General features: G+C 44.2%; 1 protein-coding gene across 1 annotated transcript in view; it reads left to right on the top strand.

Annotated features, from left to right (window-relative positions):
* LOC147891518 (ATP-dependent zinc metalloprotease) overlaps positions 1 to 15,205 on the top strand; it is a 45,470-nt gene extending 30,265 nt beyond the window's left edge. The window contains exons 5-7 of the mRNA XM_087388334.1: positions 14,147 to 14,223; positions 14,321 to 14,453; positions 14,538 to 15,205. Of these exons, the coding sequence (XP_087244460.1) occupies positions 14,147 to 14,223; positions 14,321 to 14,453; positions 14,538 to 14,714 (387 nt within the window). The 3' untranslated portion in view covers positions 14,715 to 15,205. The remainder of the gene's footprint in view (positions 1 to 14,146; positions 14,224 to 14,320; positions 14,454 to 14,537) is intronic.
* Positions 15,206 to 26,591: the final 11,386 nt, after the last annotated feature.

Here is a 26,591-nt window from a genome sequence, read left to right on the forward strand (position 1 = left end):
AATAGACCCACGTGGCTTTCGTTTGACCTTGAAAACCCATTTGGTACCTACGGCATTAATTCCTGGTGGCAAATCCACAATATTCCAAGTTTGATTCTTATCAATGGACTGCAACTCATCCTTCATGGCATTCATCCAATGCACATTATCCTGAGCCTCCTCAAAAGAGTCAGGTTCTTCTTCATCCTAGTGTGCACCAATAAAAACTGAATCCACTAAATGTGACCCTTCTTCATGTTTGGATGCACTTCGAGTTTTACCAGGCAAAGGAGCATCAAGCTTACTCTCCTTCAGAGTTTGGAGCAGCCAATGAGGAACTGATTTGGCAGCCTGAATTTCTGTCCTTTCCTGTCTAACCGCATTGTCCACTGCCTGTGGAGGAACGGGATCAGCCTGGGGCTGAATCGGGGCATGTGGAACAGGAGGGGCTGGCTGTATATCCTGAATTTCAAAAGGCATATCAGCTGGAGATCCCAAAGCAAGAGGTAATATACCTTCAAAAACATCATCTGATGTAGAAGAAGCGGACACATTAAATTCAGCTTGTGTATGTGCTGAATTTTCTGAAAAGATGACATCTCTGCTAACAAAAACCTTGCGTGAAGCAAGATTGTGGGGACGTAACCTTTGCTCTCTGCACTATACCCAACAAATATGCACTTAATTGCCTTGTTGGACAGCTTATGTCGGAACTCAACATGCACATGGGCATAGGCAACACATGCAAAGACACAAAAATGATCCACCGAAGGCTTTCTGCCATGCCAAACTTCATAAGGAGTTTTTGTTCTCAAAGCCTTAGTGGGAGCCCGATTCAAAACATAGTTGGCACACATGAGACCTTCAAGCCAAAACCGGTGAGGCAACTTTTTGCTTGTAAGCATGCATCTATCCATCTCCACTAGAGTTCGATTTTTTTGCTCAGCTTTTTGCCATTTTGCTGAGGGGTAAGCCTCACTGTAAGCTGATGTGTGATGCCCTCTTTCAAATAAGCCTCAAATTCATGAGACATATACTCCCCCCCTCTATCTGTGCGTAGAATCTGAACCATGAGGCCCGTTTCATTCTCAACCTTGGCAACAAAGTATCGAAAATGCTTAACACAAACTGCAGTCTGCAAGTGCATCATCTGGTCTTTCTTCAAAAACATCAAGCTGAAAAAGACCACGAAACAGCTTTCCGGATAGTCTCAAGGCATAGTCATCTTCCCTATCTCGGACTACACACTTGTCATCTTCAAAGACAACCTGAAATCCTCTTTTATTTAGAGAGGAAACTGAAAGCAAATTCTTCTTGATTTCAGGTACATAAAGCACATCATGAATTCTGAAATTTGTGCCATCTGTGGCTGTAAGTACAATCTCACCAATGCCACGAACGGAATAAGAAGAATCATTGGCACAAGACACCCTTTTTCCAGCGGGTGATGGACGCAGAGAATCAAACAAACACTTCTTGAAAGTGATATGTTTGGTGGCACCACTATCAAAGTACCAATTATTCAATGTCTCATTGACATTGAAAGCACACGAATCCTTAGAAGGATCATAACTGCAAGTCAGAAAAGCATAAGAGTCATCCTCAGAGGTGGCTGTAATATCTGGAGCAACCACCTGAAAATCAAGATTGCAAGACAGAAAGGCATACTCTTCTTCCACTAAGTTGGTTGAAGCATCACCACCATCATGTGCATGAGGAGCTGAATCTGTGACAGCCATACCAGAATCCTTTTTCTTTTCCTTGGCAATTCTTTTCTTGCATTCCCCGATGTAGTGACCCGGCTTCTTGCAATAATGACAAACACCCTTTCTCTTGGGCTTCTCCGCATCATTCTTAGCCTTGTGAGAAGGCTGTCCAGAATCAGCTTCATACTCTTCTTCCACTAAGTTGGCTGAAGCATCACCACCATCATGTGCATGAGGAGCTGAATCTGTGGCAGCAATACCAGAATCCTTTTTCTTTTCCTTGGCAATTATTTTCTTGCATTCCCCGATGTAGTGACCCGGCTTCTTGCAATAATGACAAACACCCTTTCTCTTGGGCTTCTCTGCATCATTCTTAGCCTTGTGAGAAGACTGTCCAGAATCAGCTTCATGCTGATGTGAAGGCTGATTTGCATGCTGCTTATGCTGTCCCTTCCCTTTGGGCTTGAATTTCGAAAGCATCACATGTTCACCAGCTCGTGAAGCCATGTTCTTTCTGGTTTGTTCTTTCTGCAACAAAAGTCCTATCAACTCATGAAAAGTGAGAGGGTTGCCACCCCCCCTCAACGACAAATTCAATGAGGTGTGAAAGCCAAGATAAGACTCAAGAAGAGAATTCAGAGTGGTAGTGACCATCTCTGAATCTGGAATGATCTCATCAATATTCAAAAATTGCTCTCTCAAATCTTGGAGTTTAGTAAGGTGCTCAGACGTAGAGTCACCCTCATCCATATGAGTATGAGTCAACTGAGACCCTAGCATCATTGCGGGCTGTAAACATACCCTCCAAAATATCCCAAGCTGCCTTCGAGGTCTTGCATGACCAAATGTGCGGAATGATAAATCTTTTGACAGAAAGAGAGATAGTTGAAAGTGCTAGTGCATCACGTGAATCCCACCTTTTCTGATCCTGTGTAGGAGCCATTTGCTATTTGTTGGATGGATCGAGGGTAATGCTGCTAAGCCTTTCCTTGCATGCATTGCTATAGTGGTTTTGACAATAGTGGCCACTAATTGTGTGGCAGCACATCATGTAGACTTTTTCCTCCAATGAATGGAGGATCGGAAGATAGCAAGAAGCTTGACATAGAGCAGCTGTAATTACTTTGTTCTTGATCGCGTCCGGCCCACGGACTTCCAATGTGTTGCGGACCTCATGAGACCTCTCTATTTCATTTTACTGTTGGAGGTCAACATCTCTTGATGTCACCTTAGATAGAGAGGGCCTTGCTTGTAGGTGTGCCCGCCCAGTGTGAAGCTAGGTTAGGAAGAGTGAGGGCCTGTGTTGTGGGTGTGCCCGTCCCCGGGGAGGGTAGAGTAGGGTAGAGAGGTTCCTCTGAGCTCTCATGGAGGCGCCTATGTGGTGTGCTTGTGTGGCCAGCTGTAGGGCAGCACATATGCAGCAGTCCAGCACCCCCGGGAGCCTATGTGTAAGTAGAGGTGGGCCGACCTGTTGGTCGGCCACCTAGGTGCAGTTGTTGGCTTGGGCGGGGCAGGAGGTCAGCCTCTATGGCTGTGTGTGCAGCCCTTTTAGGGTGTGGAGGAGAACAGGTCAGTCGGCTCTATCAGAGGCTTGTGGAGTCAGCCCTCACATAGGGGGGGGTGGGCCCCTTATATAGGGTGTGGCTGGCCTCATTGAGGCAGCCCGGTCGGCCCCCTAGGAAGAGAGGGGTGCCTTCATATAGGGCTGTGTGCCAGCCCCATAGGCTGGAGGGTGGGTTGGCCATTGTGCAGGCTGGTCGGCCAGCATGCGGCATCCGAGTAGGGAGGGGCTGGGGGACTGTTTATAGGCCCCTCCTTGGCCCTTGTTTTCCATCTTAGTTTGGTGGCTGTTGAGCAGTCTTGTGGAGCTCTTGAGCAGCCTGTTGTGCAGAGGTTTTCCCTTAGGTGTAGAGGGCATGCTAGAGATCACGTGCAGTTCTCTTGTTTCTTTCTCTCCCTCTCATTGTGATGTGTCACGTGTGAGGTTCTCTCTCTCTCTCTCTCTCTCTCTCTGCTCCTTGCTCCCCGCCATGCTTCCTGCGCTCTCCCCGCCTTGCTCCCTATGCTGCTCCCTGCCATGCTGCTGCTGCTGCCTCTGCTGCTCCCCGCCATGCTCCCCTCCACGCTAGCTGCTCACCCCCTGCCACCCTTGCTCTCCGCCTCCACCCGCCTTGCTCGCTGCTCCCTGCTCACCCCCTCGCCACCCTTGCTGCGTGCCTCCACCCTGCTCGCTGTCGCAGGGGCTCCGTCTGCCCCTCCAAGCTGTCGCGGGCGTTGCGGGAGCCCTCCAGCCATTGCAGGGGCTTCTCAGCCCCCCTTCTTTGTGTGATGCCTGTCGCTGTTGTACCGGGGGCACCTGTGTGAGCCACGAGGCCCCCAAGCAGCCCCACGGACTGCTACTTGTGCCACCAGCGCCATAGGGGGCCCCGTGGCCCCTAGTAGCTGTGTGCTGCTTGTGAGGCAGCCTCAGGTTGCTAGTCATCGAGGCTGACCTTGGTGGCCAGCCCCTCAAGACCTCAAGGCCTCCCTCCTCAACTTTTGCAGTCTGCACCGAATCTGTACTTGCAAAAAAAAAACACTCCAAGAAGATTATAGGATCAAGAAAGGCTGCCAATATGGGGACAAAAGAGAGCTCACCAGATCAGAAAACAAGAGGTGAGAAGGACCGGAAGTATAGCCTCATTTGGACAAAGGCGGAGAAGATAGAAGACCCGAGTGTCAAGGCTTGCATATCAACACTCAAGGAAATATGCAAGATACAAGACACTGAAATTGAATGCCTACGCAAGAAGCTGAGAGAACATTCTCACGCTCAGGTGTATCATTGAGGAGGCGAGGGCACTGAAGCAGAGGGTTCACTGTTGCTTTGTGGATTTCCGTAAAGCATTTGATACGGTTTTGAGAGCTTGCCTCCTTTGGCACCTATAGGATTTGGATTATGACTAGGGGATCATTTGGGCGCTTCAGCAAACAACTTATTCCTCTCTTCAAGAGTGAGAGAAGAGGGCTGTTGTTTTCTCCTTTGTCCTGCCACAAACTTTGATTTAAGAGGGACTTTTCCATCTTGCTGTGGTTTCTTTGGCTCCTCCTTGAAGTTGCTTTTGAAACCTGAGACTCTGCCCTGCATGAGTGAGTAAGCTGTGTTGGCATTCTCTATCAACTGTGACATGCTGGAAATGTGTGTCTTGGTGCAATAGTCCCTCAACTCTTTGGAAAGACCACAACAATACTTTTCAGCTTGCTTTGAAATGGGGACTGTTCTGTAAGAGCTCACAGGTAGAAGCGCATCCCAAAACTTCTTGCTGTAATCTTCTAGATTCTTGCATTCCCGAGCATTCAAGTTATGCCACTGAGTCATGACATCCACTTCAAAAGTAGTGGTGAGCCATGCGGCTGAGAATGCCTTCTTAAATTCAACCCATGTAGCAGGTGTTTGGCATGAAGGAGAAGGTTAGACCACCACTGCATGGCATTACCCTTAAGGAATGTGGCTGCCTTCTTGATTTTCGAGGACTCTCTGAAGTATCCTCTAGAGAAAGCCAAGTCAAATTGCTGCAAGAAAGTAAGAGCCTTCATCCTATCTGCATGACCATTGAAGGTCTCAAACTTCACTGCTGCCCCCCCTTCCTTGTAATCCTTCATCTTGAGCTTGGGCTTCAACTGATCATAGCTAGGGGGCTGCAAATAAAGAGGCTGCTGTCCTTGGGGTCCTTCTGGAGCTTGAAGAACACCCCCCTCAGCTGGGTTTGGAGGCACAGGTGGTACTGGCTGAGTGTATGACACCATGGGACTGCCTCCCTGCAGTCCAAGCTGTATCCCCACATTATCATACAAAGAATTTGGGGCTGGCTGTGAGGTCATGGCCTGAAATATGCATCCTCCTCCAAAGTGTGTAGACTGAACCACATACTGTGGTTGGGCTTGCTGCCCTTGCTGCACATTCTGAGCATTGCTACCATGCTCATTCCCATTTGGTCCCTGCCTCTGTGGCACTGCAAGTGGCTGTACCACTGGTGTTGGTGGCTCTGGTAGTGGCTGTCCCACATGCATCTGTGGACCCTGAATGGGTTGTGCCTGTCTGCCCTCGGCATCAAAGCTGGATTATGCACAATCTCAGCAAAACTTTGAGTGAGCTGACTCAAAACTTGCAACACAAAAGCCATCTGTGTTTGCATTACTGCCATAGCATTTGGCTGTACACTTGGGTCAACACCCAATGCAAGTGTACCCACATGATTTTGCACTTGTGGAGCTGGCTGCCCCAATGCATCAACCTGAACATTCTGCCCTTCATGGGCTGCATCTTGCACTCTTATTCCGGGGTGTGCTCCCCTTATCTGTGGCTCTGGCTCAGACTCTGAGTCTGCATCATAATCAAGCCTTATATGCTCCATATCCAAAAACAATGGATGGCTGTACCAAAATCAGCAAATGCTTTCTCTACCCAAGCTGCCCAGGGACTCCTTTGGATGATTTGATGAGGGTCCCGGCAACGGAACCACTGTAAACGGCCTTTGATTGACAAAGGGTAGTGTATCTGACTCTACTATCTCACAAATCTGAAATACAGCCAACTTGAAACATTGCCATTGTCCACAAACAAAACTCAGAGCATATGACTACACTGAATAGCATCATTGAACCATTTAAGACAAGGGAGGCTAGAATGCCCCTACTCAAAAGCATGAACAGTGACACCTGTTGGCCCCAACACTTGGCACACCTTGCGTTATTTATTTAATAACTGGTTAGCTCAAATACAAAGGGACTCCCTTTAAGAGCTCACCCGTAGATGCAACCCAGTACAATGCCAACCCGTGGCTATGCTAGTGACCTAGCTCCTAGTGCTATTCTCTTGGTTCCTTTCAGTAGTCATGCATAACACAAGTAGAACAACCTGACAGCATGCCAAGCAATGCATTCACATATATCCAAGCCATTACTGAGCCCAAGGCTAGCCACTGCACCTTCAGGAAGAGAGTATCACAACCAGTGCCCCAATCCTCTCCCGGGCCAACGGCAGGGTATCCAACCTTGAAGAAACTCAGCAAGAATGGCAGCATAGAGCAGAAAGAGAAAATGAGAATCCAGCCAACAGAAAGAGCTTGTTTCAGTCCGGAACAGCGCCAGAAGTAGGTTGAATAGCAGACAACAAACTCTGGTAGGCGGGAGCTGCCTATGAGTGACTTCCAGCACAAGAAAATATCAAGAAAGAGAGTGTTCAGCAAGCTGAAACAGATCCACCATGATTACGACCACCAGAATGGTGCTTCCAGCCCACCAACAACTCCGTTTTCAGTGCGCCTTGCACCAGGCAGGAGCAGGAAGAGAGATGCCCAAGAATATGGCTTCAGAATCAAGAAAGAAAGACTTTTGTCGTGAAGAAAGTCGAGAAAAGCTCCAAAAGTGGCCCAGAATGGAGGCGTCCAGGTCCAAGAAGCATGCCAGTAGCAGAGAGCACCAAGGGGAGGAGAACTGTCGCGAAGAAAGCTTGAAAATTGACTTCAGCCAGCAAGAGGGAGGCTGCGAAAATCCACCATCTTCAAAATGAGGCTGCTCTGGTAGGGGAGAAGATTCAAAACAGCAAGGAAGGGAAAGGAAGGGCTCTAGGGGCTTCCAGGGGTGACACCTACGTGCCACAAGGCAAGCAAAGAGGCCACACACAGACACATGTACAAAATGAGGCGTGGGATTTTAATGCCCCTAGGGGAGGAGTCAGATGGCACACCATGATCCTAATGCTTGGGAACCAATGACCCTAGTTTGTAGGATCTCTAGGGGGTCAATTTTTAAAGAATGACCCCACTGAACCAAACCAATGACCTTAGAACTTGAAACCACTCTAATAGAACTAGGAGGTTCACTTATTGCACATGAAATCATAAGCACCTTTTGGGCATTAACTAAGGCCCCTAGCTTGGTACCGTAGGGTAAATTCAGTGACAGTTGGTTTAGACACTTCACCATCACCACCACGTCCCCGTGATAGGGTTTCATTGACCCACCAGGATACACACAGATCCACTTACCACACTCACTAAGGATCTCTATTGGGCAAGTTCGGGTCTCTTCACATAGACTTCGTATCCGGAGCGGCAAAGCAGAACGCCTACCCAAGAAGAGGCGCATATGCACATCATGTGACATACATTCATCTTCAGGTGTCTTGTTTACTATGAGATCCGAGGGCGTTTCTATTGCCTCTTCAGAGATAGCTCTGGGGTTTTGTCCTGACTCCTCTCCTATCCAGACCAGAGATGCTTGACGGCTTTCATTCATTAGGCAGTCAGGCACCGTGAGAGGCTACTTCGATCACGGAGATTGGAGCAAACTTCTTTCTTGGCAGATCCCTCTCAGAGCTCCATCAAGGAGTTCTTCCAGCTAGATCACACGGACCCCCATGATATGAGGCCTCGACATGATCGTGACCGAGAGCCAATGACTCGACAGCTCAGACAGAGGGTTGATGCACATATTACACTTGGGGCTATCCCCTCTCTATTCAGAGTCGGGACAGGGGTTACTGTAGCCCTTGTTAGGCGCAGAGCTATGACTAGGAGACGTCACAGGGCCACACCCGTGAGCAGCCGGCAACACTCTATCGCTGATTTCATGCCTCCATTGCATCATCCACCCTGATGTCCTGATGATTATGATGATGATGATTATGATGATATTGATATGTAATCGAAAGGAAATGTGGGTCTAGAGATGCTCATGGAGGGTTGGTCGGCTTATGTTGGAAGTGCTCAGCACACCACTAAGGCCAACCTATTGTATGATGAGTTGCTCTAATTCGAACTAAGTGGGGCTTGATAGTGTATGGCAGACTGTTGCCAAAATAACAATATAACAGCCTGTAACATTTGGGTAGCATAATGTAGCTTGTGATGTAGGGGCAGCAGATCCGACTTGTTGTCACACTCGTCAACATATGACATCACATATGCCTTCTGCAGCAATGTATAGAGGTTCTAGGAGGACCATTGAGCTGCGTCAGTGCTTCTGCAACGCTTGGCCTGAAACCGTTTGCTACTACCGCACTGGTTGTTGGCACTTGCTCTTGGGTTACCATAGGTAGTGAGCCGGGACCCAGCAAAGCAGGCTGCAGCTTTTCCTTTTATCAGCGCCTCACAGAAGTAGTGCTTTTTGTATCGGTTCCAGAGCATAAAATGGAAGGTACTGTTTCTTGGAAACAATATATTTGAAATTCTTGCGGCTTTCACATTAATGCAAAACTTGTGCACTTGGAGAAACCTTTCTCTGGTTTGTAAAGTAGCTAACATTGTTAAGGACCCAAGTCAACCTTGGTCAAACTGCTCAAACCAGCTAACAAGAATAAGCGCTCTGAGGTATCTTTATAGTTTGTTTTCCAGTTTATCTACCTGTCATTGAGACTATGAGTTTGTGGCATATGATTGTTTTTAATCGCTGAGGGTTGCTGAAGTTCTAGTCTTTGATTACTAATCTCTACAACACTAAAGTTCTAACATGAATAAGGTAATATAACTCCACCTATAGGTGGGAGGGTCACAGAAATAGGTAGCTTGTCTGGGCTGAAACTTTCATAAGTTGCCACGAGTTGTGATATCGTGGTAATCAACCCTTATTCAAGATTGTCTTCCACATTAGTGATATTTCAAGATGCTGCCTCGGGTGAGCAGTTGAGGTGGCGTCTAACTCTAGGTGGAGAGAACAATTACTATGGCCACCGAACAAGACTTATAGATAATGGGAGACACGCCTTCCAATTTCATAGAAATGAGGAATAGTGGCCGAATAAATCCAGAAGGTATTATTCTGAAGATACCGTCAAATATCCAGAGCTATGTCAACTGTCTTTATGGTCAAATATAGAACTGGGCTTGGGCTACCTGGGACCAGACTTAATACTTGCACGCAATTGCCTAATTTTCTTCCTGTGAGCTCCTGATTTTCCAGTTGCAGGGCCACCAATTGATCCTTGACTCCCCAGATCTGAGCCTGAGCATCCTTTTGGACTTCCACCAACGGAGTGCTCATCAATTGCTGTAGCTACTGAGGGCTGGATTATAAGCAATCATGGACTGGCTCATCAGCTTCTTAGGGACCTCTGAAGCAACACCCATGGACTCAGCCACCATATTCTTGTACTTCTGCTCCTTCTCCACGCAGATCTGCCCGAGCCTTTGCCTATGTGCTGGACCTGTTCCTGGTTTCCTGCATCATATCCAGCCCCTACAGGTTCCATACAGCTACCTGCAGCAACCTATAGACAGGTACCACGTGTGCTGGCATCTATCTGATCACCCTGTGCTTCCAGATCATGCTCCATCTGCTGAATAATGTCCACACAGTCTGTTCCATGCTTCCGGGTCTGTTCCAGGCCATGAGCCTGTCCGTACTGTTACTGAATAACCTCCAGACTATGCCACATGGAATCGTGGCTGCTTCTAGCAGGGTTCCAAGCACTGCTGCTTCTCCAAGTCTGTTGCAGATCTCTCCAAGCAGCCAGATACCTCTATGCTTTGTTTTCTGTGTGAGCTTGCTGCCCACATGGCAGCCCATGTGCTGTCCATGTTGCAGCCTTGCAATCCCTGTTAGACCAGCCCATGTGGCAGGCTGAAACTCTGCCCACATGGCATCTAACATAGCCTGGTCCACCTCCCCCTTGCACTCCTCATTTCGGGGCCATAGATGGGGAGGTGACAATCTATACTCCAAACACTTTCTATATGTTCTGTAGTCCTGCATGTGCACATACAATGAAGGTGTCTGCACTGTTTTTCATTAGTTCCTTTTCAAAAAGTGTTAGAAATCGACCAACAAAGGTATGCACAGCGGAAGACTAATAGAATAGCCCATGAGCCACACAGTGTGTGGTGTGGGTGGAATCGCAAACTCCTTTACTTAATGTGCTTCACATAGATGTGTTATGCAGACTAGCAAATAGACAGTGAACCATGCCAGATACAGAATCCACCAAAAGAATATATTTCTGGTCAAAGCTATGGACTCAATACAAGAGATAGATCCAAAGTCCCACCAGGATGTAGTCTTCTGATCTTACCAAAAGGTTCTGCTGACGATCTGTCGGATACCTCTAGATCCCTGAGCCTGCGTGCTCCACCTCGAGCGTACGTACACTCTGTCCAAAGATCTCAACACCTTGCTGCCCTCGTAGACAGCCTTAGGGTTCAGCCCTAAGTGAGCTCAATCTGCAGCACCTCTGGGCCTCCTTTTTCCTCCTGGATGTAGAGCTAAGGATGAGGTTACTGCTGCTGCTTCTGCTCCTCTGCTTGCTGATCTGCTGGATGCAGAAATGGGGCATATGGCCCCTCCTTTTATAAGGCAAGTCTGCCCTCAAACCAACCGACCCAGCAGCGGGATGAACTGACCCCCTGTTTGCTGACTTGAGCTTGCATATAACTGGCGGCCCAGCCCTCTTGTTGTGTGTGCCAGGTGACCTGGCTGGCCCCCTTCACCACACCCTTTTCTAGGGCTTGTGCCAGGCCCAAATCCCGACCCAATGAGGGTCTGCTGGCCGCCCTGTTCTGTGCCTCTCCACCGACCTGTGGGGCTCAATAAAACCAGGCCTCTGGCGTTTCATTCCATGCAGGGGCCCAGCCCCTTTGTCTGCACTCTTGCTGGCCTGGTTGGCTGGATCCAACCAGCCCTCCAGTGGCCGATCCAGCTCATGCTGCCCCTGCCATGTCTGCGCCATTGTTCCAGCTCCAATAGCTCCGTACATGCTGCTCCACAGACCTGTACAGTGGCTGTGAGGTGCTACTCCTGTGGCAGGCCCCCCCCCTCTCTCTCTCTCTTCTCTGGGTATATCTAGCCCTAGGTCTCCCTCCCCCATGCTCTCCTCATTTGGGGACATCCCCTCTCACCGACACATTTTGGGCTAATGGCAACTCGTCGATGAAGTTGCATCAGTATCTCCCATGATTAAACCCTCTTGAACAATCCGGTGCCAATTCCGGCTCCTAGCTTTTCAACCAGCGGCTCCTGTCCCTCCAGGTCCGGTCCTGTACAAGCAAACCATCCTGCTACACAGGTCCGTCCAAGGTAGCACCAGATGGTACCACCACCTTCAGTCACGTTTCCGCCTTTGAACTGCAGCAATCCACATGCCACCATCTTCCAGCTGTCCCCCTCATAATGAGTGAATAACTTGGAGTCTTCTAGACACACATGCTCTTAAGGTCTGTTTGAATGCGTCCTTCCTCTGGCAAGGTCCGCAACAAAAGAATTATCTCGAGAAATGAAGTCCCAAGACTATCTCCAGATAACTTGGACCATGAACTCTCACTGAGTTCTCAAGCAAGTACTCTTATGGCTTCAGTTGACCTTGTCCATAATCACCTTCTAGCAATCTGCTTCCGAGATTTGAAGAAGCCCCCACACTTCAGATTTTGCCTTCGAAGGACCATTCCTTCCAATCTCGCATTTCCAAAGACACATGAAGAGCATATTCTCTCCACAGCATGCTATAAAGGCTCAAATTACTGACATTGTGTAATCCTATAATGCTCCCTTCTGAATTACAGCATCCATATGAACTTGAAACCCTAGGGCTCTCCATGGAATACACCTCATGTTAGAATCAACAGCGACGCACCTGGAAGAGTCCAAGCACTCCTTGTTGTCCTTCACCTTCACAAAGGTCGTCGATTCCTCATCCGCCCACATCTCAATTCAAACGTCTTCACTGTGACTTCCAGGTCTGCATATCTGACCTCAGTAACACGTGGAGACGTCACCAAGAATAGTTCTCTGATTAGCTTTAGCTTTGGTGTCACCATCTGAATCTGAGTGGACGACTCCTTCACAAAATGGCCTAGCTTGTCACAAGAGAAGCACTTCTTCTGCTTTCTCTACTTACTGGAAGTGTCCTCGTAATCTCTAGAATAATCCTTCTTGGGCTTGCTACCGCTAGGCTTGCCTTGTCCTTGCCGGCTGTGTCCTTTGCCACCGCGAGGCTTGCCCTGTCCTTTGCCGGCTTTGTCCTTTGCCAGCAACGCCTTGTCGTTGTCTTTGTTTTAGAGCTTCTCTCGAGCCTCCTCCTTAGAAGTAACCGACCCAACTCCTCAAAAATCAGAGGTTCCTCTGTCCTGCTGTCACAGTTGTAACGAAGCTCTTGAAACTCTGTGGCAGCATCCCAAGTACCATCAAGGCCAACTGGCTTGAGTTTACCTTCTGACCAATCGATGCTAGTTGATCCCTTACCACCTTGACCTTCGCAAGTGGTCATGAACCGAATCTCCCTCATCCATATCCATATTGTAGAGTTGATGCTGAAGAGTCAAGATCTGTATTATGTGTCTCATATAGGTCCTTCAGAATGGCCCACGCCTCTATTGACGCGTTGGTCATCTGGAAATGAGGAATTACCGAGTCTGCCGTACTCCCTATGATCAAGGCCAAGGCTTGGGCATCTCTATCCTCCTATACTTCCAAGTCCATCTCCATCTACTGGTACAAGTATCCTCCCTTTTTGTCCAGCATATCCTCCGGCTTCGCCTCTCCCGTTGTCAGCTTCCACAGTTTTCGAGCCACTAAATGACTTCGGATTTTCATCTTCCAGATAGGATAGTTGGTCCCATCCAGTTTCCCGAACTCTCCAAAGTTAGGGATGGTGAAAGAAGGAACTCGACTGGAGGAGAAAGGAAGAGCAGTTGCTGAAGAAGCTTTTGCTTCTGAAATCGAGATCTGTGCTGCTATAGCACACAGCTCCACTTCTCCATCCGCGTGGTCGATCTCTCACTCTCTCTCCCACCACCTCTCCACAACCCTAGGCTCCATAACCTGTAGATCACCTATACTAAATCTTGATCTACAAGTTATCTGACTTGAGCTTACATATAACTGGGGGCCCAGCCCCCTTATTGTGTGCGCCCCAGTGATCTGGCTGATCCCCTTCACCACACCCTTTTCTAGGGCTTGTGCGAGGCCCACATCCCTATCCAATGAGGGTCCACTGGCCGACCTGTTCTTTGCCTCCCCACCGACCTGTGGGGCTCTATTAAACCAGGCCTCTGGCACTGCATTCCATGCAGGGACCCAGCCCCTTTGTCTGCACTCTCGCTGGCCTGGTTGGCTGGCTCCAACCAGCCTACCAGCCCGATCCAGTGGCCAACCCAGCTCATGCTGCCCCTTGCATGTCTCCGAACATGCTGCTCCACAGACCCATACAGTGGCTGTGAGGTGCTGCCCATTTGGCAGCCCATCTCTCTTTCTTCTCTGGGCATATCTAGCCCTAGGTCTCCCTCCCCATGCTCCCCTCATTTGGGGGCTTACAGATGGGGAGGTGACCTCCCGACAAAAAGAACTAATAAGAAACATAGCAGACATTCATTTGCTCTTCACTGTTAGAAGTGATAAACTAATAAAAAAGAATGTGAAAAAGAACTAATGAAAAAAATGGCTTTTTTTAATTTTATTTTTGTTTGCTATTTGACCCACTTTTCTCTATACAGGCTGGCACACAATTTTGGGATGAGACGCTAGAGGAGGAGCTAAGACAGGGTCTTTTGACAAATGCATCCATTGACCGGTAATTACTTCACCATCGTAATATATAGTTAAATGTGGATGTTCGAGGCAGTCGGGTTTACTCTCCAGTGCATTAAAATTTCATGTTTGGCCTTCAGGTATAGTATGGTTCTTTTTGCTGGGATTGCTGCAGAAGCGCTAGTTTTTGGTGAGGCTGAAGGTGGTGAAAATGATGAGAATTTATTCAAATCCATTGTGTCCTTTCTCAGGCCTCCCTGGCCCGCTTCACAGGTCTAAGTTTTTCAGGAATATCACACTTTGATTGTTTAGCTTATTGATTAGGTTGCTTATAGTTTGGTTTGCGGTATATTCCAGATTTCCAACCAAGCACGGTGGGCAGTGCTACAGTCGTTCAAGATACTGAAAGAGCATAAGACAGTTTTGGAAGCAATTGTGACATTGTTAGAAAAAGATGCAACAATGGGCACAGTGGTTAGGAAAATAGAAGAGGTGATGCTGTTTTCATCTGAACCTGTGAAAACTGCCATTTGATCATGGGCTGTCCAGATGAAATTGCTTGTTACATGACATTGCATGTACGAAGGCAAGCAGGGGTTTTACTTGTTCAAAATAGTCTGATATGTATGATTTGAAAATTGATGCTTGTGCATTTATAGGCTTCTACGAAACTTCCCTGCCGATCCCAACCTTGTATTTGTAATAGATAAATTGCTTAGGGAATAGGGGGTGGTTCTAACACATGAAAAGAAATGTCTTGTGGTTGGAACACATTCCTTGCTCAAGGACTTGAAAACTTCACATGGATACATGGTGTTAGGTTTTGATGCATGTGAAATTTCAGTACAACTTGTACATGCTCTCTTTGTTCCTATACTACATTGGAGATCCTCAAGTGGGGATTCATGCAGTCAGGATTGCTTGCAGGCGTGATCCAACTTTTTCTCCACTTTGCAAGGATGGTTTATTTGCAAGGGCAGGCTAACAGTATGAACAAGATGGTACTAATAAGATTGCTAACATGTGCTTGTTCCTTTGCTCATATGCACTGTTGCTTCTGCTGTAGTTCCCCCTTCCCTTACCTCTCAATTGCATGGCCTAATCTTCTGTTTTTAAAAGTCCAATGGTTGGCCACAAAAATATGTGGCTTCTTTGTCATGTCATTTCTTGTCTTCCTCAATCCTGCACTACTCTGGCCATTTTGAACCTAGCTATTTCCAATAGCACAGGTTTTTGGATTTTCTTGTTCCATCTTTATGACAATAAAAGCAGCTATGAAGTACATTTATCTTTATGCACGGCCATCCCATTTAGTATCATCAACCTTTGATTGTCCATGGTATAATTTTAATGGCAAAGGTTTGCATTATACAATAGCAAAACAATATTGCTAATGCATAAGGAATATGCATCCTTCATGACTGCTGTTCATCAATGTTAAAACTCAAGACAATGCAAGCACTAGAGAATAAAACACACAAATATTTCGAATTGACATTATAAAACAATTCAATGAACAGTAAACAAAATCCCCTTTACACCCTTGTTCAAGAAGTGCATAGTGTCTTGATAGTAAACAACCTAAATCATTTAGAGATATCAACAATGGCTCCATGAAGACTAGACATTAGATTCTCTTAGAATGTCTTGATGCCTCAACTTCATATGGTTATAATTACAATGTAAATAATAAACCTTTATGTTGACTATGATATGGTTCTACTCGAAAAGAAATTATATTCCACCCTCGTGTTGCCCATGCTTTGATGTGTGTTCATCAATTGTGGCCATTACTTTTTTGTAAATATTCCTTTTAGATAGAAGTAGTAATGGTGTAAAGCCAATCACTTTGGCACTTTGTCCTTTTTCTTATCCACTTTTATGAATTATGATAAAGGGGACCTTTCAATTGAGCCTTTCTTTGAGTCGAATAGTGATGCGTGGAGGCTTTTACAAGGAAATGGCAAGATTCAATGCCACGAGTCTCTCAAAGGTAACTATTTGTTATGAAGGAAATAGGTCTTGGGATCTTCGAGTCGCTTAATTAAATGCCATGTGTGGCTTTATCTTATGTTAAGGCAACATTAACAAAACCTTTATGGCTTTTGAAAACACCTTTGTGAGGTCAAGGTGGTAGGAATATCCCACTTGGGTCCTCTTTTAAATTTTTGATGTAGTCAAGATCCCTCATACAATAATTGAGACTTTTAAGTCGATAGATTTTGGAGGTTTAAAATATGAAGATAGGGAAACTTATTTTCTCCTCGGCCCTTCCCTTGTTGTGTGACTCCTTCAAGCATACCCAACTTCTATGAAGCTATGCTATAGCTCTTTAAAATGCGTGCCCTTCTCTTAAAACGTTCTTAAATGGGACCCTATTAGTGTCTAAGTCCATCAATGTTGCATCTTTGACCTCGCTCGGCTTGATTGGGGATAGATCTTCATTTTGCATCGTGTGAAAACCGTCTTTACTTGTTGCTTTCTATGGGTGTGGCTTTTTTTCACAGTCATGTATCATTTTGGATATGTTGAATCAAGGCCTCTTTAATGCCACAGGATATGGGGTTTTTTGTTTCATTTATTGATAATAAGACTACCACTTAGCTTTATGCAATACAAGTCTAAATATAAGTTTTTAATAATACCAACCTTTGATCTACAATTTTGACTATAAATGGGAATGGCTTGAGTTTGTAGAGCTTTATAGTAACATCCACTTCATGGTGTTATTTTAAGCACATTGTTATCTTTTGGTGTTGGTGATTCTTTTGCACGTTTGCTCCAACTAGAGTCTAGGCTTCCTTTTCAAGTATATTAAAAATCAAGATTGTAGACAATATTCTTGTACACATCAATGTCCTAATGCAATTCCCAATTATGAGGATAGAAATTTGAAGGGAATGTCAACCATATTATAGGTTCAAGAGCTCTCAGCTTGATAAATTTAGATATTGCTTTGCTTAGCAGCAAAAACTTCAGCTAAACATTAATACAGGAAAAAAAGAGGATGGGCTTTCTAGTCCAGATCTAGCCATGAGAGATTCTCAAGATGTCAAGGCCACTTTTTAGTTAAAATAAATAAATGTAATTCTTCACAATGTATGGAAAGGAAATTAATATAATTGGATAAGGCATTTTGGTAATATCTTAAGCCAAAAAAAAATCATCATTGTAGCCTTACATGGGATGTTTCTAATGAAATATTTGTTTTAGATTACAAAAATAGAATGAGTTTTCATTCATCATATAGTACATTATTACGAAAAGCTCTTACCTTTTTCTTGATTGTCATTATACTAGTGCATTATCTCCTTTGATTAACATAAGTGGTCTTAGGACATAAAAAACATCATGCCAAATTTTTATGTCTTGTCAAATGATTAGTATTATAGAATTTTAGACACAATGAAGATGTCTTTTGCATGCATCTCTTTTGGATCATGAGCATTAGATACTAAATGAAATCCAAACATTTTATGAAGCACAATTGACTCCTCCATGATGCCCAATCCAATGTGATTCAAAATTTAAACTTGCTTATCAATTCCAAAGAGGGATAAAAAGGGCACGACGTGTATGTCTTTTTCCTCTTAGCATTTCTTGGTCATGTAGATTGAGCATGGTCAAGGAAAGTTTCGAGTAAACTCTCTTCTGAGAATGAAAATATATGGGTTTCATGTAGGACAAGGTCATATGGCTTTCTCCAATAGTTACTTCCGAAGAAGAATGGTAAATTGAGAGTGTAGGTGAATTACAGAAAGTTGAATGCAGCCACAGTCAACAACCCATTTCCCCTTCCATTTTGTGACACCATGTTGGAAGCAGTTACTGAAAATGAAGTATCTAGTTTTTTGGATGGAATCAACGGATATAATCAAATCCAAATGGTGGAGGAGGCAATGGTAAAACGTCCTTTGTAACGGAGTGGGGAGTGTTCACAAGTAATGTGATGAATTTTTCGTTGAAAAATGCACCCGTAACACTTCAAGTAAATCTAGCCTAATTTTACACCAGTGTCTTGGAACATGAATGGGCTCCATCAAAGAGGGGCCTCTATGCTAGGGAAGTTTTCTCATCACATTGGTGTTCTTATTCTACAAGAACTCAATCTATCTTCTTAGTAGATGGCTAGATGCAAGAAGATCTTACTTGTGAGGTCTCTCACTTACTAGGAGCCCTCAATTGAGGAGCATGGCTATAGTGGAGTAAAAATACTATAGGAGCATTCCGTCTATCTCTAGTGGTGGCACATGGCAGCATCATTCCAAGGCAAACCTTGTGGTGCAACTTCGACAGCCTGGAGGCTTGGTTGATTAACAAGGGAGATGCATGAAGTTGAGGGCGTTGGTCAACTAGAGCATGTTTCTTGGGAGACCTTCCTATTCACTACGAGAGGCAAGGATAGCTGGCATGAGAGACTTGATAGATTCTATATCAGTGAGATCGCGGTTGGCACATGGGGGGCTAAACAAGCATTCTTGTCAAGATGACTCTCTAGACTATATTCTAGAAGAGGTAGCAGTGCCTTGCCGAATATGGACTCTTGGATTCTAGGTGACAACTTCGACAGCCTGGAGACTTGGTTGATTAATTAGGGAGATGCCTGAAGTTGAGGGTGTTGCTCAACTAGAGCATGTTTCTTGGGAGACCTTCCTATTTATTACGAGAGGTAAGGATAGCTAGCATGAGAACTCATTTTAGTTGTTGGCTAGTAGCCTTTACTTCTCATGGGGTGTCAAAGGGGAGGGAGGGTGGCTTTTGGAGAGACTCGATAGATTCTATATCAGTGAGATTGGTTGGCACATGGGGGGCTAAACAAGCATTTTTGCCAAGATGACTCTCTAGACTAACCCCACATTGACTTTTTCACCATGGACACTCAAGCTTGGTCCTTAACTTGAGAGCATGCTAAAATCTCCAACTTGATATATTAGAGAGTGGAGATTCTAGAGCTATGGATGTGTGAGTGGGCCAAAGGGAAGGATTTAGAGCTATGGATGTGTGAGTGGTGGGCCAAAGGGAAGGATTTAGCTAAGTAAGTGGCCTTGCTGATTTCAAAATTGAGACAAATATGCCAAGACGTAGCCATCAGAGTAGGAGATGTGGGAGAAAGAAAGAGGCTTACAATTGGACTTGGCCTCTATATAGTGGTTGTACCAAGCATTCCACAAGAGTTGGAGGAACTTTGGGTATAGGAGATTAGTGCTTGAACTTTGGACAAGGTTCTTTGTAAGAAGTCAGAATATGTCGATTACTTCATTTCTAAATTTTGGGAGATTGTATGAGCAAGGAGTTTTTAAAAAGAGACATAGAATCGAACTTGTTAGAGAGCAGGTGAGGTGCTTGAGGAAACAAGATGATAGTATAAGGATTGGGGTAGGGACATCGTCAAGTATAAGTCTAGTGATGCCTCAAGTGCCCTGTGGCGAGGGCTAGACATTCAATAAGTGTTTGAATTAGAGTTATGTTTTACAAACTTGTTAACAAGCTATACTATTGCCATGGATTAGCATTTAGGATACATAGCATAAGGTAGGTTTTGAGACCAAAAGGATGTAAGTGAAGCATTGTAATTGCCCAAAACGACTTTCTCAAGAGAGATCCGGGCATGGTGCGGGTGGAAGTGTGTGATCAGTATCTATTTTTTCAGAATGTGAAAGCATGTAGATTTTCGATCTTTATACTCTCTTCTATTATCATTCTGTATGTCTGGCTATTATTTTGAAATCAAAGGTGAGAGAGAGAGAGAGAGAGAGAGAGAGAGAGAGTTTGATCATGTTAATGTACCTTTTGATTGGAACGAGCAAGCACTACGAATCAATGAACCTTGCCATGCAACCCACTCAACCAATCTCACACCATGGAGTCCTAAATCCTGTAACTCTAGAGGTATTGCAGAATGAAGAATGTCTCGCGAGGAGGATGACAGTCGTGAGGTCATTGTAATAAAGAGAAAGTGGTCTCGATTCTGGTTCGGAGGTTTAAATCTCCCCAATTCATAAATTTGGAAGGAGACGGCGAATTCTGACATTTGTGAAATAGGTATGGTTTCAAAGTTTTGGTCTAAAACATAATACTTCAAAAGGAAGGTGGGTATGGAAATGCAAATGTAGGAGGATGAATGTTTGAGAATCATGATGGAGAAGTCTCCATATCTCAAAGGACATGCATGAAAGTTTGACTTCGTAGAGAGGGCCTATAGCAAAAAAATAATGAAGAAGGAATGATAAGCATCAGGAGTGAACCAAGGGTGGAAGGCAGGTCCAAATGGCATCCCAAGAAGAATAAAAGGCAGAAGGTCCAAAAGACCAATTAAGAGAAACTTGAAGATTGCTACTTTAATTAGAATGGCCGAATTGGATTCAAGAAGAATCAATTTCCAATTACCATTTAACCTTTCTCAAAGGATCGAGGAGGAATATGAGGATATACCAACAGATCTGCCTATTCTTGAAGATCCAAAAAATGCAGTCATGGAGGATTTCAAAGAGTAAGCAAAGAATCCAGCTGCAAAGGTCAAAGAAAAAGAAGAATACCTAGGTGAAGAATCCAAGAACAAGGATCAAAAGAATAATATCTAAAGAACGAGTAGAAAATTCGAATGAAGAATGACAAAGAAAATTTGGAGAGAGAGTTTGAGCAAGAGGAAGATGACATAGGTTTTCATACCTTGCAAAACAATCCGAGGTACGGAACTGTAGATCTAGAATCACCATTGTGACCATCTACACCACCATTGTTGTCGCCACTGGTATCTCCAATGGCACATCCGTAGGTGGCAAGTTTGAAATGCAAGCCCACAGAATTCCGCAACAAAGATAAAGAAGACCTAGATAGCCATGTTGCTCAATTGGAAACAAGATGGCAAGAAAGCAACTTTAATACCCTGTTTGGAGATCCAAAGAAACTACAACAAGGAACACTTGCGGTAAAAGCAATGCGTCGGTTCACTCTATATGGAGTGGGTCGTTTTCATACGAATGATGAGCTAAAGGTGGCATTTTTGGAGAGGTTTTAAAAGGAGAAAACTCCCAACAAAGTTTGGAAGAAGTTAAGGGCATTAAAGCAAAAAAAGCTATCCTTTTATACTCAACACTTTTTTGAATTTCAATGTAGGATTAGTGAAAAGACTGACCACCAAAATGTTGGTAGATTTTTTTTGTAAAGGGTTGAGTGCAGTGGGAGGTATAGACCTTCCCATAGGAGCAAATCAATTTAATTCTTTTGATAGAATTAGTCAAGCAAGTAGAAAGATACATTAGCTCCAAAAAAACAAAGAAGAAAAAGGTAAAGATGGTCTGAAGATGATTTTGTCACTAGTTCAGACAACACAGAAAGTGAACCCAATGCCAAGTTTGACTCCAACGAAGAAGAGTTCGATAATGATTTGGATAATGAAGACAAGAAAAAGAAATGAAAGAAGAAGAAGATGGTGAAGAAAGCCAAGAAGGATGCACCTAGAGTCCAAGAGTCCATATTTGGCAAGGCATTGCTACCTCTTCTAGAATATGGCCCTATCACGCACCTTTATAGTGGCATAAGTGTTAATAATCCCTAGCTTCGACTCGTCGACCTCCAAATCTAAACCAAGAAGGCTACTACATCAGTGGAGGTCGAGAAGCTCATCGAGTAGAACCTACAGAGTTTGGGAATGATAAAGAATCATCCACAATTTTAGGGTAGCATTTGCACAAAGAATCATCCAACTAAGGTATGTTGGTACAAGCTAAATGTGCGCACAAATCAGGGCCAAAATCAGGGCCAAGCACTACCACAAACTCTCACAACGAGAGCAAGTATGTTCACCATTGGCATGAACGTAGAGGAGGCTATACAACAAGAATAGCCAAAACAACAACAACAACAACAACAACAACAAAGAAATTGGGTCAACCAAGAAACTGGAACCAGCAAAGAATTTGGAACCAGAATAGGAGTGGATGGGGCCCAAATAGTAAGGATTGTGGTTACTGTATGGGAACAAATGGACAAAGGCATGGATTGGACTACCCATTGTCGATAAAACACTGTAGACTTTTCATCAAACGGAGTTCGCTGGTTGGTCATTTCTATAGCCTGAATCTTCTATATTTCCTTCATTGCTATATTTCCTTCCTTTAGAGCTATCCTTTTTCCTCCTTTTTGAAAAATTTCTCTCACTAGGCCCTTATAGTGAGTCACTGCCAAAATGTCCAGTTTTTCTAAACACTCTGGTACATCTTCGCCGAGCATGCATTTGGAATAGTCACAAAGTTCATGGGTCATGGTGCTGATTTCTTATGGGATACGGTAACCTTCATTGCATTGGGCCTGCTAACTTTTGTATAATCATTACATTGGCCTATGGAGGCAGTTGTGGTGGGATGTTGGTTTTGTTGGTTATTGCCAAATCTCAAAACTTGCAGGCCTCTCTAGAAGAAAGGAGGACTAAGAAGGCCACAGGTTGAAATGAAAAATTTAAGCAATCTTCTCTTTCTCCATTTTTCCTTGCTTTTCCTAATTATTAAATCCCTTTATTTTTTTTTCCATGACAATAGAAGAGGAGAGGAGCTCCAAAGGACAACAGACAAGGAAATTGCATGTAAGTAAGATCCCTCTTTCTCCATCCATATCTTTCTCCCTTCTATCTCTCTTTTTCAATCTTTTTCCCTCACTCTTGCATCATTAGAGAAGAGGAGAGGAGTGGTTAGATTAGAGTTCATGAAAAGAGAAAGGAGAGGAGATTAGAGAGGTAGAGCACATAATTTTTTTGGGAAATCACTTCCTCTACAAAAACTACATTCTCTTTTGTGAAGTGAGAGGGAAGTGCCACTACCACCTAATATAGTCCTATAGACTCCTTTGGGAGTGGAGGATCTTGAGATGAAACATTTGCAAGAAAATAAAAAAACTTCTCCTTGTGTAGAGGGGTTGGTATCTCTAGGGGTCCCACTCTAATGCAAGCCATTCTTATGCCTACTACCTCAGTTGGGCATCTTCTTGGCAATCTTAGTTGTGTACTTCCCCTTTCTCTTCCCATCCACTATAGTCCAAACCATATTTATGGCATCCACCCCTAGAGTTTGAGATTTGGGGAGCATGTGATTGTTAGGGTTATGGGGATCCACTTGGAGGTGGATGGGATTTGCCATCTCCCTACTTAAAAGAGTAATATGCAAGGAATTAGAGGTTGAAAAGGGGATGATATAGTCTTGCAAAAATATCTATATATTTACTACATGCTGGCAATAGGATTGTCTTGATAGTACATACCAAAAAATTTATGGCAACAAATAATAGGATGAACCAAACTACACAAGTTATTTAAGAAAGAATAGACCAACTATCAAGGGAGGTTTCATTTACCCTATAGGCCCAATTGGTTTACTGTTCCCTATTCGCATAATGCCCAAGAAGAATGGAAAGCTAAGGATCTAGGTGGATTTAGTTTATAAGATCACAAATGAGCCTTTTCCCCTACCATTTACTAACTATATATTGCATAGGTGGATTTAGCTAATAATATCACTACCAACCCTTTTCCCATACCATTACCAACTATATATTCAATAAGGTTGTAGTTCCCAAAATGTAATCTCTCATGGATGGATATTATAATGGCTATAACCAAATATGAATGGCTTAAGAAGGGAAAGGCAACCTCCGTCATAGAGTGTGGAGCTTGTGAGAATGAATTTGGCTTGAATGATCCCCTCCTACTTTCCAAAGGTTAAGGACTGAGACATTCTAGAAGTAGCTTCATACTTTTCAATGGTGTTATATGATGATTTCTTGGTCTGGAGCAAAAGACTAGCACGTGATGCATGTAAGAATGGTGCTTTAAACATGTAGGGTGGTATACATTTCATTGAACCTTTTTAGATGTGTCTTTTGTATATTCTTTGGAATATTGTAAAGAATGTTGCATAATTGGCAAAACCCTTGCACTAGCTCATCTCGTAAGATAGAAATATATGTGTGGAGGAAAGAAAGGCAAAGAAACTTTATGACTCCTAAAGGATCGACCATAAAGGATCTATATTTGAGATCAGTAAAGTTGGATGTGGCTTTTGATTTGCATGTAGATGCTCTTGGAAGAGCCATTGATTCCAATCTTTGGCTGAGTAGATAGAAACCTTGGCTTCCTATATTTTATATGATTAGGATGTTCACTTAGTTGAAAAGGAATTAGATAACCATAGAAATGGAGGACTTGGGCATGGTGTATAGTGTCCAAAATTTGAGATATTGCTTGCTTAAAATCCTTTTTGTATTCTATGTAGATAATTAATGTCTCTTATATCTAACAAAACAAATTTTTTGCAAGGAAGAGCTATGAGATGAATCCTTCTTTTACAAGAATTTACCTTCAAGATCCATAAGCCTCATGAAGATGATTGTTTATCAAGAATTGAATCATAAATACCCTTGAGCAATCTTCTAGACACTTTACTAGATACAAAATAGAAAATGGTTGATGAGGAAAGTCTAGTGCTACCTTAGTAACCTTCAATGGAAATCTTGTCAAAGGACATGCCTAATAGTACCAGGGAGAAAAGATGCTTTGAAATCCTAGAGGCATACTTTAATTGTAGATACTGTTATGGATAAATTTGTCTAAGGAAAAAGGCATTAATATGTGTGTGTGTTTATATGTGTGGCAATAGTATAATACAATATGGTGTGCATAGGGCCCAGGGTTGAGGTGGCAGGGCATGACCATGTCCCACCCTTCCACGTAAGAGGACCCATAAGGTGTGTTGTACATAATCCATGGTAGTAATATTATAAAATGTAAGGTGGCATGGTTCCTCCATGTGCCACCCCTCCACCTAGGCGGTCCCATGCCTGCATTTAGTGACATATGGCCCAAAGTCCATGGGAGAAGTAATATAAAATAGGTGGAGATGGATATTATATTGGGTTATTCCCTCCATGTAGGATAGGCCCATGTGGGGGAGGTATAGAAGGTCCAAGAGAGCAAGTTAAATAATGGGGAAAGTAGGATGAGGTAGCAAGATTCCTTGTGCCAACCCTCCACTTGTCCTCCTAGATGTTTGAATGTATTATAAAATTGGGAAGAGACCAAGGGAGTATCATAGACTTGGGATATGGGAGTTGATATATGTGGAAAAATGTGGCCAAGCTTTATCGCACACAATTGAGAGTGTGTAACCGCCTAGCCCACATGGGAGACTCTTCCACACACACCATGCATGTGGGAGGATGCATTTATTGGGAGAGACCCTCTCTCTTGGCTATAAAAGGAGGGGGCTATTCCTTGATGGGACATGCTCATTCTTTGTAAAGCCACCTAGCTAGTACTTTGATTTCCCCCTTCCCTTCCTTTCAAATAAAGCATGGCCCTCTTCCCTTGATGTCTCCATCTTTACATTCCTCCTCCCATCATGTACATGCTTCTCTTCCCCCTCTCCCTTTTCCCTTGTGCCATAGTCTCCCTCTTCATTCCCTCCCCTTCTAATCCCTTTTCCCCTCCCATGATAACATTTCACTCTCACATTCTCCTTTCCTCTATGGCCCTTGAGCGTCGCCATGCTTAGTGTCTAGCCTCTTGTCCTGATTTCTTTTCTAGGTAATAGAAATGGTGTGGGTGCTGGGATCGAAATCTCCACAGCTAGTGGTGTAAAACATGTTACTCCTACGACTGGGTGCGGCTCTGCGGCCTCTTCCGTGCATAGTTCTCTACTTTTATACCTCCAAACTATGTGCCTTCCCTATCTCTATGGTTGCAAAACCTCCCTGCTTCTGCGCTTCCAGTCTGCGTGCTTTTTGCTCGCGGTTCCTACGTGTATTCTGGTTGGCGAATCTTCTGCTCGTATCAGTCACATCTACAAAACTGTAACATCTGTGCTCCCTCTGAGTTTCTGCGCGTGCATTCGCACATCTACCGTGTACACCCACGCGCATCGCGGACAGATCGCGATGCTGTTCTGGGCTCCTGTGTCTTCTGGTCATGGATAATTTTTATTGCAAAATTGTAACAGATCCTGTGCCCCCTCTCTCTTCTCTTCTCTTCTTCTCCTTCTCTTTCTCTTTCTCTTCTCCTCTCCTCTCTTTTTATTAAAGAGTGGGATTTAAACCCACGACTTCCCCCCTTCAGAAAAGGGAGACTTATTATTGGGCCAGCAGATAAGAAGTGATGAAAATGTAATGTTTTTTGCTTATATATTGAAATCTCAGGAACTGTAACTCTCTAACCGTGGGGAGTTTTCACATGCTGTAAAAAGCAAAAGTACTTCACTTCATGTGCTCTACTCATATCTCCTACTAGATCGCAGATTTCTAACTTTTTCAAATTCACTTCACGGATGCACGCCACATGAGGAGGGTGGATATTTATGTCACTTCTCGATGAGTTTAAGGATTTGGTGCCTAGTCGTCCACGCCTTAGGACTACCAATGGGCAAGATC

Source organism: Dipteris shenzhenensis, chromosome 17, assembly GCF_047967505.1.
Source record: "Dipteris shenzhenensis isolate YYH24624 ecotype China chromosome 17, Dip_SZ_1.0, whole genome shotgun sequence".
Taxonomy (NCBI): domain Eukaryota; kingdom Viridiplantae; phylum Streptophyta; class Polypodiopsida; order Gleicheniales; family Dipteridaceae; genus Dipteris; species Dipteris shenzhenensis.